General features: G+C 45.3%; 2 protein-coding genes across 12 annotated transcripts in view; one reads left to right on the forward strand and one right to left on the reverse strand.

The window, feature by feature from the left end:
- Nucleotides 1-3,083, forward strand: part of LRBA (LPS responsive beige-like anchor protein) — a 789,117-nt gene extending 786,034 nt beyond the window's left edge. For all 5 annotated transcript variants that reach the window (XM_030312933.2, XM_030312936.2, XM_030312937.2 and 2 more), the window contains exon 57: nucleotides 1,773-3,083. In XM_030312933.2, the coding sequence (XP_030168793.1) occupies nucleotides 1,773-1,863 (91 nt within the window). In that variant the 3' untranslated portion in view covers nucleotides 1,864-3,083. The remainder of the gene's footprint in view (nucleotides 1-1,772) is intronic.
- Nucleotides 3,084-9,419: 6,336 nt separating this feature from the next.
- Nucleotides 9,420-13,985, reverse strand: part of DCLK2 (doublecortin like kinase 2) — a 152,910-nt gene continuing 148,344 nt past the window's right edge. For 4 of the 7 annotated variants that reach the window (XM_030312943.1, XM_030312942.1, XM_030312941.1 and 1 more), the window contains one exon: nucleotides 9,420-10,826. In XM_030312943.1, the coding sequence (XP_030168803.1) occupies nucleotides 10,599-10,826 (228 nt within the window). In that variant the 3' untranslated portion in view covers nucleotides 9,420-10,598. Of the gene's footprint in view, nucleotides 10,827-13,106; nucleotides 13,190-13,985 lie in introns of all 7 variants that reach the window. The other 3 variants (XR_003968304.1, XR_003968303.1, XM_030312944.1) reach the window with 2 other exon arrangements.

A 13,985-nucleotide genomic window follows, 5' to 3' on the forward strand; every position in this document is an offset into this window, starting at 1 on the left:
TCATGTATATACACTATTTTTTTTATACATGCTGTTGTACACTTTAATAGACTACAGTATAGGGGCACCTGAAGTCGGTTAAGCATCTGACTTCAGCTCGGGTCATGATCTCACGGTTGGTGAGTTTGAGCCCCACGTTGGGCTCTGTGCTCACAGCTCAGAGCCTGGAGCCTGCTTTGGATTCTGTGTCTCCCTCTCTCTCTGCCCCACCCCACTCACGCTCTCTCAAAAATAAAACATACAAATTTTTTAAAAATAGAAATAGACTACAGTGTAAACATAACTTTTACATGCACTGGGAAACCAAAAACTCATTTGACTTGCTTTATTGCAGTTGTCTAGAACACAGTGTCTCCAAGGTATGCCTGCAATTGCTAGATCTTCTTGATAAGTTGACCTTTTAATTGATGTAGTATCTTTGTCTCATAACAGATATTGACTGATAGCCTATTTTGTCTGATATTAGTATAACCACTCCAGCTCTCATTAATGTATGCATGGAGTATTTTCTTCTATCCTGTCACTTTCAACCTTTTTGTGTATTTAAAGTGAGTCTCTTGTAGACAGCATATAGTTTGATCTTTTTTTTTTTTTTAATCCATTCTGCCAGTCTCCTTTGATGGGAGAGTTCAGTGCCTTTATAATTAAAGTAATTACTGATAAGTTTTCTGTATGTCTTAGAGCATTTTTTTGTCTTTCATTCCCTCATTACTGCCTTCTTTTGTGTTTGGTGTTTTGGTAGTGGCATATTTTAATTTCTAATTTTGATATGAGACAGTAGGAAGGATATTGAAAATGATTTCTAAAGACTGGTTCTAACCAGACCATTCAGAGGAAGATCTAATAGGCTCCCTCTAAACCATTCATCTTAGTGAGGCACCTGGGTGGTTCAGTCAGTTAAGCATCCAACTTCGGCTCAGGTTGTGATCTCCTGGTTCATGAGGTCAAGCCCACATCGGGCTCTCTGCTGTCAGTGCAGAGCCTGCTTCGGATCCTGTGTACCCTGCCCCCTCTCTGCCCCTCCCCAGCTCACGTTCGATTTCTCTCAAAAGTTAAAAATTAAAAATAGTCTCAGGGCTCTCCGTGTTCTCCCTGCACTACCTTCTCAGGGACGGGGAGCAAGCAGTGATAGCTCCTGTCCTCAGTGATCATCTCAGTGAGTTCACGGTTTTAAGAGGACTAAGCCCCTACCCAGATCTTCTGCAGAACATGGCCTGGCCCAAATTACAGTCAACACACTGCTTTCTCACTCTTCATTGCCTTTGTACCTGTTAGAGAGCTCTCCATCACTTAACTATGTGCTTCCTCCTCCACCAGCAATTACGTTTGAGTTTCTTTTGGTTCTGATACCTCATATAAAAGATAGGAGAAAGATACAGCAGAGGAACAGAGTCAGTGGTCCTGTACTAGCATCATATGGTGACAGATGGTAGCTCCACTTGTGAGCATGGTAATACAGTTGTGGAATGATGATGTACGTCTGAAACTAATGGATCGTCGTGTGTCAACTATGCTTCCATTTTATATATGTAAAAATAAACATCAGGGCTCACTAGCCAGCCCCACATTAGAAATTATCAAGTCTGTCCAGGTTTCAGTGACTTGTCATTTTGATCATCACAAAACATACCTTAATTCTCACAAATTGTTAGGTTTCACTGCCATCTTCTGTATTTACCTTGTAGATTTGGGGACGGTGGTTATCTCTTTAGTAACAGATCCCTAGGGAAAAAATAGGTTTGTAAACCCCTCCTTCTCTCTGCTTCTCCCAGGTGCATCATTTCTGGCATGGCCTCAGGAAGCATCGTTCTGTTTTACAACGACTTTAACCGGTGGCATCACGAATACCAAACCCGCTACTGACGGTGACAGCTTTATCCACCCCGCCCTCAGCCGAGGCAGGGAAAGGAATGGGCAGCATCTTTCTCTTAGAAATAGCTATCACATCTGAATGTAACTTAAATTTGCTCGAAGAAGCAAAATATTTTTTAAAGTTAATTGCTATTTTTGTAGACTTTGCTTGACTTTTTGGGGGGGGGGAAATAGCAAAGCAGAAAATTGGCTGCTGGGTTCTGTAGTTTAAAAAAATCTATATTTTTAGTCATAATGAGAAGTCTATTTTCACCAATTATGGAAACATATCCAGTGGAGCAAGTAAACCCACTTATTCTAACTATATTATGAAAAAACACTTCCCCTTTATCTGTAATCTTGAGAAATACATGATTTTAAGAAATAGGGTAATGGGTTTAGGGAATTTTATGCTGTACTTTGGGTCCTGTATTTTTCCAAGCAATTGTGCTTCTTCAGCACTGAAATTTCTGGGATTTACATAGTAATGTTTAAATTATGGTAAATGTAATTTAAAGCATCTCAGTGAATTATTTCTATCAATATTATTCTTCAGGCATGCTTTAGACCTAGAAAATTATGGTTTGGGGGAGGCTATTTTATTTTGTGTGTTTAACAAAAAGGATCTCATGTTTTAGCAAGTGTGAAGTATTTACAATGTTTTTTATTTACAATTTTTTCCCGATACGTCATCTTCATAGTACACCAAAATGACAGGATGGGAATGCTCGGGGGCTCACAACTTTTGCTTTTCTTCTGAAGTAAACGCAGGTACCAAAGCTCACCCCTAAGGTTTGACCGTGCCCACTCACTGAGGCAGAGCCATCAGCGAGGGCTCCCCTCCCCCACCCCAGTCTGAGCGTAGAGGCCACCAGGTGCTGTATTAGGCAACACCCATTTCACCTTCTATTTGTTACTGAATATCTTCACCTTCCTTTGAGTAGCAATTTGTACCGAGAAACATGTTATTTTGGTGTATAATTCTACTTTTCTAGTAGATTGATGTGTGGAATTCTGTGAAAAATATTTGAGAAAAGGTCTGTATTGCATAAATAAATTCTTTGTAAGTTGTGAACTTTGAGTTGAAACCGGCAATCCATCTCTATTTCCCTTGCAGCTTACCTAAAGGGGTCCCTTCCTATTTCCCAACACTCAGCTCTTCGCTAAAAGCAGAGATTTGGAATGGAACAACTCAGTTTGACAGAAAAAATAAAATGGCATTTGTAATTGAATTTTTGGAAAATACTATCTTTTCACTTCTACTTTAAAACAAGGATAATTCTTTGCAAAAAAAACAAAAAACAAAAAAACTCTGGTTCAGCCCCAGATTTTGAACCATAACCAATAAGAGACACTTGAATGAAAACAGGAACATGGGCCTTCTTTGGCTCCCTCTTACCAAGACTTCGCTGATGAAAACACTAGATCTATATCTAAGATTCACCACTGTTTTATAAACCATTAAGAAAGAAAGAAAAAAAAGTCAAATGTGAGTACATCATAGGTCAAAGAAATATGCAAGTTACAGGTAAATTAATTAAGCATCCTCACCGCCATTACCCTCTGATATTATACTTTAGAAACTTTAGAGAAAATGGTAGGAGAAAATCAGAAATACCTAAGTCCTTATGCCAAGCATTTGATACCTCAACTACCCTATTTTTATAAGCTTAAAGCAAAGTGAATAAAGCAGCTTCCTCTTGGAATCTAAGAGGACAATTGGTGCCTCTACTGCCTATACTGCTTTTAAAACTTACAACTCTGGAAAAGTAACAGAAACACAAAGTAATACAGAAGCATGACAACATGTATCACTTCTGTGTTCCTTTACTCAAACCTAGTTCATGTCAACATAAGGGTTGCTTAATGACAGAATCTGTTTACCATATTTGTTTGGATTTATTCAGCATTCACCTACTTTATCCAGTATTAACTACTTTTTAAAGAAACCATTACACTCCAAATAAATTTAAACCAATTAGGAGAAAAAGTCAAAGTTGAGGTGGTTTGCGATGAAAGTGGATGCCCTACAACAGACGGGAAGCGTGGTAAGACATTCCGTACATGGACGTGGTTCTAAGTGTGGGGTGTTCAGTTTACATACGGTGATTTACAGCTCCTTTTAAAGTGCACTGCCTCAAGAAATTCAGATTTTCCTCCCTGATAGTATTGATTCTTACCGAAAAGTCACCAATCAAGTCCTTGAGGCTCTGTAATTTAAGAAATAGCACTAGGTCTCTGAGAGAAAGTGTACGGGCTTAGCGAATATAGGACATGAAAACTTGACAAGCACAGATACATGCTGATGAATGATTCACTCTTAGATGAGAATCTTATCCCCCAGAGTACACCAGACATCCATAAATAAATCTCAATCTCATTAATTCAATAAAAAGGAATGATCTTGCCCCCTGAAATGACATCACACTTTAGCTCTACTTAGCATATAGGACATGAAGATTCAAAGGACCCTGCACAGGAACCCAAGAAGCTGCATGTAGGACGTGAGGTAACATGGAACCTGGGCTCCCCTTTTCCGTTCAGATCCGACAGCAGAGCCCAGGGTCCTGACCATGCACACCTGGTGCCATGTGGCCCCCTCCTCCACCATGCTGGCAGATGGGGTGTGGGTCAAGTTCGCAGGTGATGGCTGGGAATCCCAGGAACAGCCAGACAGCACATCCACTTTGTACTCTTTTCAGCAACTAGAATTCAATTAAGTTAGCATACGACAGATCTACCAAGATAGGAATTTTAGGAGAGAGATTTTCACTAGGTCGTCTGTGACATGTTTTTACTGGATATGATTTCAAGAGCTCCTGGCCATTCAAATCACGGGCCTGGTTTGGTCCTTCTTACTGCATCAGTCCTGCCCCTGCTCCACACCCCATCACTATGAAAGAACACAGCAGACCAAGGATACAGAATCCTTCTGCGACGACACAGTATGAAGGATCCCACCACTGAGCTTGGTGGAGAAGGTCTGCCGGTTTCTCGTATGCGTTATAGATCGTGGAGTAGCAGCCAGCCCCCCAGCCTCACGCCATCATGTGACATCACATTAGGACAAAGCATGTTCACAAATAAAAGAGGAGGAGGACAGGACGTAAATCCCAAAATCTGCATAAAGCATGTGTATCAGCAAATATGCCAGGGCCCCAAACTTGGCTATTCTGCCCCACTGCTGGGCAAAGAGTTTTCTACTTCAGTTAGGAGAGCTACCAGCCGAGCTACTCCCCCTTGTTTGTAGCATAAGGAAGCTGGGAAGTTTCACAACTTCCTAAACTAAAAAATGGAAGGAAAAGACCATAGTAATAGCAAACCAGTAAAATAACAAAATACAAAAAACATTTGTTACATTTCCTTTTGTCTCTCCTCTTTCACATTGAAGAGGTGAATCCATCTTGCACTTTTTGGTCCCTCAAAATCATAAGATCACTATTTACGAAAATCTAAGCCTATTATTAATGACACTGATACATCACTCCCAGCCCTCCCTCCTACGAACCAAAAATTCAAATTGTTCAAACCAAGGGACGTTTTTTTAATGAAACTGAGTGTGGTTTGGTCTTTCAGCAAGCTGTCTTCCAGAGACAGACTATCCAACAAGGGAAGACGGCCATCCACAAATGTTCCTATGAATTCTGAGACCTCAGCAGTCATATGCTAGAAACATGAAAAGAATTACTTTTCTGTCTCAAGTTAAGGAATATCTTTCCTTGCCAAAACCAAGGTGGGGGGCGGGGCAGCTGGCCAGGCTTGTAATTTCCTCATACCTGGCAGGAAGCAACTGGCTGCTTTGCAGCTTTGGACTTGGGACAGTTTGAAAGACATTCCCCAGACTCGACTTCATCCTCGGCACAGACAGGTGCCCAAGCCTCAGAACCCACCAAACTCGGCCCACAGGGTTGAAACCATCCTGAGCACACAAATGAAAGAGGTTTGGGAAAGGGTAGGGCAGGAGCAAAATGCCTGTGTACCAAATACACCCTTTCCTTCCCCTCAGCTGTTCAATGAGAACAACCCCTTCCCACAGCTAACTGCCTTTGAGTTCAAGGCCGTAGGTTTTACCATAAGGTAGCCCTCTTAAAATCCACTGGCCAACGGGGCACCTGTTCAGTGTCTGACTCTTGATCTCAGATCAGGTCACCATCTCCCAGCTCGTGAGTTTGAGTGCCATGTCAGGCTCTGCACTGACAGCATGGAGGCTGCTTAGGATTCTCTCTCCCCCTCTCTCTCTGCCCCTCCCCCACTCACACAGGCTCTCAAGCAAACTTAAAAAAAAATCCACTAAGACTAAGCTAAATTGCATGTATCAGCTTCCTTCTGGAAAAACTACTCCTTCCTCATCTAACAGAACTCACCCCCCCCTGCTTGTGATAACCTGTCAGGCCTGCTTAGTTTTCTACCACTTTGCCAGGTGTCTCTGCTAGACCATCCCACCTCTGCCTATGACACAGATGTCCCAGGTAAAGCATCTCTGAGCACCTAGACGACAGCCCAGTCGTAAGGATAGCTTCCTGGGGAACCAAGAGGCGCAAGTCCCAGCTCCAGCATGCCTGGATGAGCTCCTGGTCCTTCTGAGTTTCCTTACTGGTGGAATGTGGACATTAATATCTCTAACAGATGTGGTGTGGCTCAAATGATACAGGATGAAATACTCTGTACACTATAAACTTTTCTGGTGGTTCTTATTTAGCAGCTAAGCATTTTCAAGGACTGGCTTGTCACTCCTTCAGAAAGCAGCTAATTCTGTCACTGGACCGCCCTTTGGCTAGAGTCTTAGACTCTGCACTCACGTCTGGCCCTTCGTAACTCCTCCCTGCTAACCTTGGACCACCATCCCTGCCATGGAACAGTTCTTCATTCAGCTCAAGACATCTACCAGATGTGCCTCTGGTCTCCCCTAACTACCACCGTATGGTGTTTCCCACCAGTCCCTGGCTGCCAGGGCTACGGTCCTCCTCACCTCTCTGGCTGCCCTCTTCTGGGTGATCATTGTTTTATGGGCACCACCACACACCGGGAGGCCTTCACAACAGACCTACACACACACACACACACACACACACACACACACACACCACAAGGGCTCGGCTCATGCTGCCCACAATTTGCACAGACTTCTCACAACACAGTTTAAGGTTCTGACATTTCAGCAGCTCTGTCGGCACCTAATGAATGGTGACCACTGAAGTTCTCCGCTCTCGGGTCTTTCCCATGAAGTCGTGGACATCAAGGCCTCAGGCAACAGAATGGCAGGGGCTTCATGCTCTGATTTCACGCCACAGGTTCGGATCAGTGTTCTCACCTGCTGAGAGAATTTGAAATCCAGCCCATCCCACTTAAAACATGGATAAGCATTCTTTCTAAATGGTCGTTCACATCATATGCAAAAACAAAACAAAAAAAGAACAGGAACAAAGACCGAGAGCTGTCTGGGGCTTTTCTCTCGAGCTGCAAGATACAGTGTGGCCGGTGGAGCCACATGGGCTGTGAAACACTCAACAGGTGCCAGGTCCAAACCAAGATGTGCTGTGCCTGTCAACACACACTAGATTTCAAAGATAAAAAAAAAAAAAAAAGATCTCAAAGATTTTTTTTTTTTTTTACTTTGGTTACATGTGGAAATAATACTGTAGACACACTAGGTTAAATAAAATATACTACAAAATTAATTTCACCCATTCCTTTTTAATGTGGCACCAGAAAATGTTAAATGAGGCAGCTTACACTGTGTTTCCAGGGGGCAGCGCTGCTCCAGAGGTCTTTCCCCACCAACATCATTAGCTCCCTTTCTCGTCCCGTACGGTCTGCTCTCAACGATCCTATTTTCAAATTCACATTTCACAGTTGTATCCATGAAAATATTCTGGAAGTTTTACCGAATGTTTTTAATCCATGTATTCCATATACTTCCATAACACAGCAACCTTTTTGAAGAGAGAGACACGCACTCCCTGACCCCTGGGCAGTTGCTGAGCCCAGCAGGCACCCCATGGTGGCTTCAGCAGGTCACCACTTCCCTTTTTCTACCCCTTCACAGGTCAAATCCTTTAGACACAGATCCCCTGCTGGAGTAAGGGAATGAACATCAAACAAGTACATGCCATTCTCACTGTGCAGGAACAGAGGAACCTAGCAATTACATCCCTGTATTTAATTTGGACTCTGAGAACAGAAGAAGAGCTCAACAAATGTTTTCTAAACACATGGGCAAATGAACAGTTTGCTTGTGGTGTCAGGGCCTTTATTTAGGATCATTACTTAGATGACCATTCACACCCGGGCCTTGATTTGTCCCCGTGGGACAGGGTTCCTCCAAAGAGCACAGCTTTGGAGATGGAAGAACCTAAAACTGCACGGTGACTCTGTCTCCCACCAATTCTGTGACTTGCGTTGTTACGGTCAACGGCTTGGTTTGCTCCTTCACCGCCACTCATCGTTTCTCCAGGTGTTTGTGGGATTCATGTAATTACAGGAGAGCTGCTAGGCTGTGCTGCCCCACCTGCTCATGCTACTTCGTGTCTCCAGGCCATCCTCCCCCACCATGTCCCAGGCCATCTGAGGGTGACACAGAGGATGGGAGCACGTGCTGTCCAGAAGACACTCCTTCGTCTTATCACCAGAGACCAGCACTTCCCTGGCAAATACTTGAAGTGGTCAGCAAATGCCTTTTAACCTCGTTCCAGAGAGGGACCCCGGTTTCAGGCTCTGATCACTGCCAGAGGCCATGCTCCATCACTATTTCCATGTTCTCTTTCCTTTACATTAGCTCTTCTCTTTCATTAACAAAAATATCTCCACTGGGAGCCATGAAAAAGCTTGCTCTTTAACTCATTAGTGAGGCCAGAGACAAGCAAAATGTTCTAGACCTATACATTACAGCTTTTTTGAAACTGCCCTCCTCCTGAAGCCTATACCTGCTGCCTTTGTAGGCCCAGGAGGCAAAATCTGCATTTTGTAACCAGCTGCTGGATTGAATGATGGGTCAGCACCAGCCCAGGGAGAAGGGCCAGTCAGATAGTCTCATTCCTTCAGCAATGTGAATTAAGAGATCCAGAGTGGAAGCAGATGGTCTCAAGGCCTGGAGTTGGACAGCCTTGAGAAGTTGGGGACAGAGCAGCACCGGGCTACATCAGAGCTACAGGCAAGCAGGAGTTACGAGAGAACAGAACCAAGAGCCAAAATGCACCCAGAGCAGCAGAGACAGGAGAATGCACAGTCTCGGAGTCAGAGACAGTGACAGACAGAAGGAGACTGGGGAACAGCTGCCCTGCTTCCTATTTCCTGTGAAGCCTGACCTTCCTGCCATTGGCTCCATAAGATTCCTCTGCCATACATTAACAATCCCTATTTATTCCTGAGCTTTTGTTGCAGGTGTGTGCACCTGTTAGCAAATACACTTTGACCAAGATGCATTTTCATGTGTTCTTCCCAAGCATCATTCCCCCTCCCCACTCCTCACCCAAAACTTCATAAAAGGACATGGAACCTAGGCCAAGGAAGTGTGCTTTGATCACACATCCTTTGCAAAACAACACCACACAATCCTTTGCCCACCCCCATCACTTTTTTCCTCAAGAAGGGTTTATTGCAGGTTGGGTACACTTATAAGAGGCAAAAGTCTAACAATGAGAATGAACTACAGGGCCCCCCAGTTTAGAAGATGAGCAGGTAAAACAAATACATCGATTATGTACAATTATTAAAAGGGGCAGGGTAGTGGGGGAAAAAAGGAAAAACTGCCAGCAGCCTTCCAGAAGGTTAATAACAGAGGATGTTTGTGGAGCACCTTCCTGCCCCGGTCCTGACTGTGCCTCGGGCTATGTTTCCTCAGTTGTTTCCGGCGAGCTCCAGATGACAAGCAGATGATGAAAGAGACTGCGGTGGCTAGTCAGATGCCTAGTTTACCGTGCTCTGCTAGAAGCCGGCTTGCTGAGAAGAAACCACTTGGCCCGGGGGGTGCCGCATGCGCCACGCCTTTCATGAAAAAGCCCAAAGGACGACTCCCATTAATGTCTCCTAATACATATGTGGGAAGAGTTGGGGGAGAGCACACTGTCTAGGGAAGAAAGTGACATCCCCCCGTGGTCTGTATACAAATAAATATCCAGTGTTGTCTTAGGTGAGCCCAGCACCCCAGGCTAACGGTGGACTGCTTCCTCGGGCACCTGGAACCACTTTTCAAAGTCTGAATTAGTGTCCGATGACCAGACTGTCCTCTCGGGTGCTCACTTCTTCCATCAGAACGCCAGTCCTCCGAACCCTCTTGGCAGAGGAAGGTGCTACGCCACCTCTCACAGGACACCCACAAAGGGACAAATGCAGTTCTAAATTGTTCGTAAGAAAAAAAGGAACGCTCCGAGTTTACTTAAATAGGGAGAGAGCTTGATTCATCCAAAGTGTTTCTATAAAAATGCATTAAATCCCAGATAAAAGTTGCACATTCTCCTGGTGACACCGCAAAAATGTCCACTGAACTGAAAACAATTTAAAACGAGCCGCTCCGAATATCTGTCACGGCAGCTAACACTGCATAGGACACCTCCAGGAACCGGCGGGCAGAGCCCAGATTATGAAAAGAAGCAAATCCCTGGCATCGAGCTCCTGGATCCTGGCAGCCCTCAGAGGTGCCAGCAAACTTCCCAACAGCAGTCAGCAGAGAAAGGCTCTTCAACGAGAGGGCCGCGGCCCAACAAGAGGGGCTTTCCAGCCGCAGTGGGCTCCAGCCTGTCCGCTCGGGGTCAGTCGCGGTGGCGGCGCCAGGTCCCTGCCCGCTCGCAGCTTTCGGCAGCAGGAGGACAAGGGGGTGTGGGAGACTCTGGAGGGGCGGGGGCCAGGTCTGCCGGTGCGGACACGGGGGGCTCCTCAGCTGAGGGAGGGACTGGAGAGGTCGGCTCCATCCCGGGTCGGCTGCTGCCCTGACAGTGCTTGCTGCAGAAAATCTGCCCCTCCTTATCTAGAGCCGTGTTCTAAGGAGAAACCAGTGGAGAAACAACACATTAGCCCGGCCCGGGCTTGGGTCGTAGCTACCACGACAGGAGCGCACAAGAGCATGCACAGGGCTCAGAAACAGAAGAGGAGAAATAACATCGAGCTTCTCTTCCAACAGAAGCCTAAGAGAAAAGCAACGGCTGAGGATACCCTCTCCCCAACCCCCCAGGCGGTCAGCCACACTTGGCCCCTGCTCCTGGCTCAGTGTCAGCTGGCCCTGGATGGCAGCCTGAGGCAATTATTTTCTGGCTCTGAGCTTGCCTGAGTTCTGAGTGCTTCTTCCCATGCCCAGATCTGGAGCCCAGAAGAATCCTGTGACAATGAGCAAACCCTACAAGAACACTAGGGCTTTGACAGCTTTTCTAAGGCAAGTTCTTCATCACACGTTGAAAAGTTACTCACATGTCATATAAATAAGTAATCCCTTTACAGCCCAAGTGTCTGCATAATCTACAGAAGTCCTGCAATCTGATCGTGCACCCCTTTTGACATCCTGCATGGTCACCTGACCTGCTCTCTGGTCTTTCTGGACAGTTTTATCTTGTTATACCCCAAGTTTGTTTTTTTAAGTAAGCTCCATGCCCAACATGGGGCTTGAACTCATGACCCTGAGATCGAGTCGCGTGTTCTACCCAATAAGCCAGCCAGGTGCTTCACCCCTAAAGTTTTTAATCTGCTCGGCTCTTCAAGGAGCACAGAAACAGCCACAAACATGAGGAAATCACCTTGCTTTTCTGACCTTACACTGGGAGGTAAGACCTAATCTTCTTTTCTCCTCCCCTGACTCAGTTTGAACATTTCCTTGCTTGTCCAGTGAGACCCAGCCGAGCTGTCATCTCACTGGGTTTCCAAATGTGCTTTCAGTTCTCAGGCACCTTTAGCTCAAAGGCACAACAATCAGGAGGTGTTTTGTAATCTACCCTGAGGGGAAATGTAGTACAGATTCTTTTCTTAAAAAAAAAAAAAAAAAAAAAGGTCTGGAGAAGATACGAATGAACAGCACCTTTTAAGACGGACTTGTGTGGCTGGCTGGCTTGGTGTCAGCTGTAAAACAGGGTTCTCCACAGGCCTTTCCAAGCTCACGCTGAATAGCCAGCAATTTCCAAGGACAATTTCAATTACCTGGGGAGCAGGTAACTGTGGCAAAGCCCCCTCAGAAGCTTAGCATTGCTCTTTAACAAGCTTCCAAGTTCCTAGTATGAGAGGAGGCCAAGCCACGCCTCGGTGAACACTCTGAAAATGGGGAGAGGCAGCATTCACTTGGTTCTACCACAGAGCCCCTCCTGGGTAGCAGAGACAGTAACTCCCCAGTTATTGCTCCTCTTCTGTTCCTGTCAGGAGACCATGTGTGTGCAGCGGAACAAAGCATTGCGGTGCGGTTAGTACATACCATTGCCTTGGACCTAGTCAGAGGGAAGCAATGCAGGCGGCGGGAGAGGCAGGAGAAAGCAGGGACAGAAACTAGACTTACTTTAAACAGAAGCAACATGACTGAAACAGTTTTGTCTATCTCAAATTAAACCCAAATCATTCCCAAATTTCCCCCTGAAAGAAACATCATCCCCTCTGAGGGGGAAAGCCCTCCATGTGAATTCATCCTTTCTCAAGTTGGCTACAAGATGCAGCAAATGAGGGTTTTTCGTAATTCCCTTTCCTGCCACAAGATGGCCTCGTCCCTGAGGCTGGGATGTGCCCCCTGGGGGATAAACAAGGAGCCTGCCCCGCAGAGGCACTGTCCTTTAACTATACCAAGTGACAAGTCAAAGAAAATGCAAGTGCTATTCAGAACCACAGGCCTGTCTTAAACCAAAGCCTAATCCAATATAAATCTCTTCTCTTATCCCAAAGGCTCCACACCTGTCTTACTGATAAAAAATGTATCTTTGGACACGTAGCTGGAGAAAGAGAACAAAAGCCTTCACAGAGTTACTTGTCCTTTGCTGTTGTTCACAAAAAGTTGCTTTTTCACCAAGTGAAAAACAGCATTGAGCAGGAGAGCTGCTGGCGTCCTCCTGCTATGCACTCGCCAGCTCTTGATCTGGGATGACAGGCAGTGGGGCAAGCTGTAAAGTTTTAAGATAAAGTTTTCCAAGGGTACGCTTTGCTGGCTGAGAAGGATGTCAGTACGTACAGGAGACCCGCACCGATAAGAAGCTAAGAGCTGGACGCTGGTGTCAGAAAGTCTGAGACAAGCATGCAGATTTAAGACGGGCTGCAAATTAGAAGTTGCTCTGATTAAGCACAGCATGTTTGAATACCAGAATTCTGCTTCAGGATCCCCCATAGTCTCAACTGGGTTAAGAGTGAAACTCTGAAGTGTCTCTCAAACTGTCAAATCAAACTGTCAAATAAAATGCAGACAATAGCATCAACTTTACTTTCTTTTGCTGTTATTTTCATTCCTATCCTATAATTTTCTCATGGGAGCCTCAGGCACTGACTTTGGGGTGGGGGGCCAAGGCGGAGAGAATGCCAGGAGCGACAACAGACAGTAAGGTTGTATGGGTCACAGGACAGTTATCTGATGATTCGACCTTAGAGCACTGATACACTATTATTTCCACTTCTCTTTGTATCTGCAGGGAACGAGGTTACCCTCACATACTCTACTTATGAGAACGTATGAATACCAGGGAGAGTCATTTGTGGTTAATTGCTCTTAATATAAAAAAACACTTAAAACTGTTCCCAAGGGCAGGACACACAGACACATAGTAGCGGTGATGAGGATGACAACACAGAAGCACCACCAGCTGCCCCCACACAACCATGCCCCAGGCCAGGTCCTCAGTTGGGTGAGGATTAGCATGGCATCCCCATGGAGGCCTTCTTGCCACTGCTTTGGGGAACAAGCCCCGAATTCACAGGCCAGCTTTTTGGCCATTGAGAATTGGTACCTCCAGAGACAAGCTTTACTGATTTCTCCTGTAGGTACTGAATGTGATAATGCCACTCAGCAGCTCCTCAGACCTAACAACCTGCAGAGTTGTGTAGGGAACATGAGGTTAGACGGGACCCTGCCAACATGCTCAAAATCAACTGAACACACACATAAAAACACCACTTGCACAACCACCACTGGGATTACAGATATAATAAAGGTTGTTCACTCATACAACCATCCAGTTAAAGCTAAG

Source organism: Lynx canadensis, chromosome B1 (genome assembly GCF_007474595.2).
Source record: "Lynx canadensis isolate LIC74 chromosome B1, mLynCan4.pri.v2, whole genome shotgun sequence".
In the NCBI taxonomy this organism is placed as follows: domain Eukaryota; kingdom Metazoa; phylum Chordata; class Mammalia; order Carnivora; family Felidae; genus Lynx; species Lynx canadensis.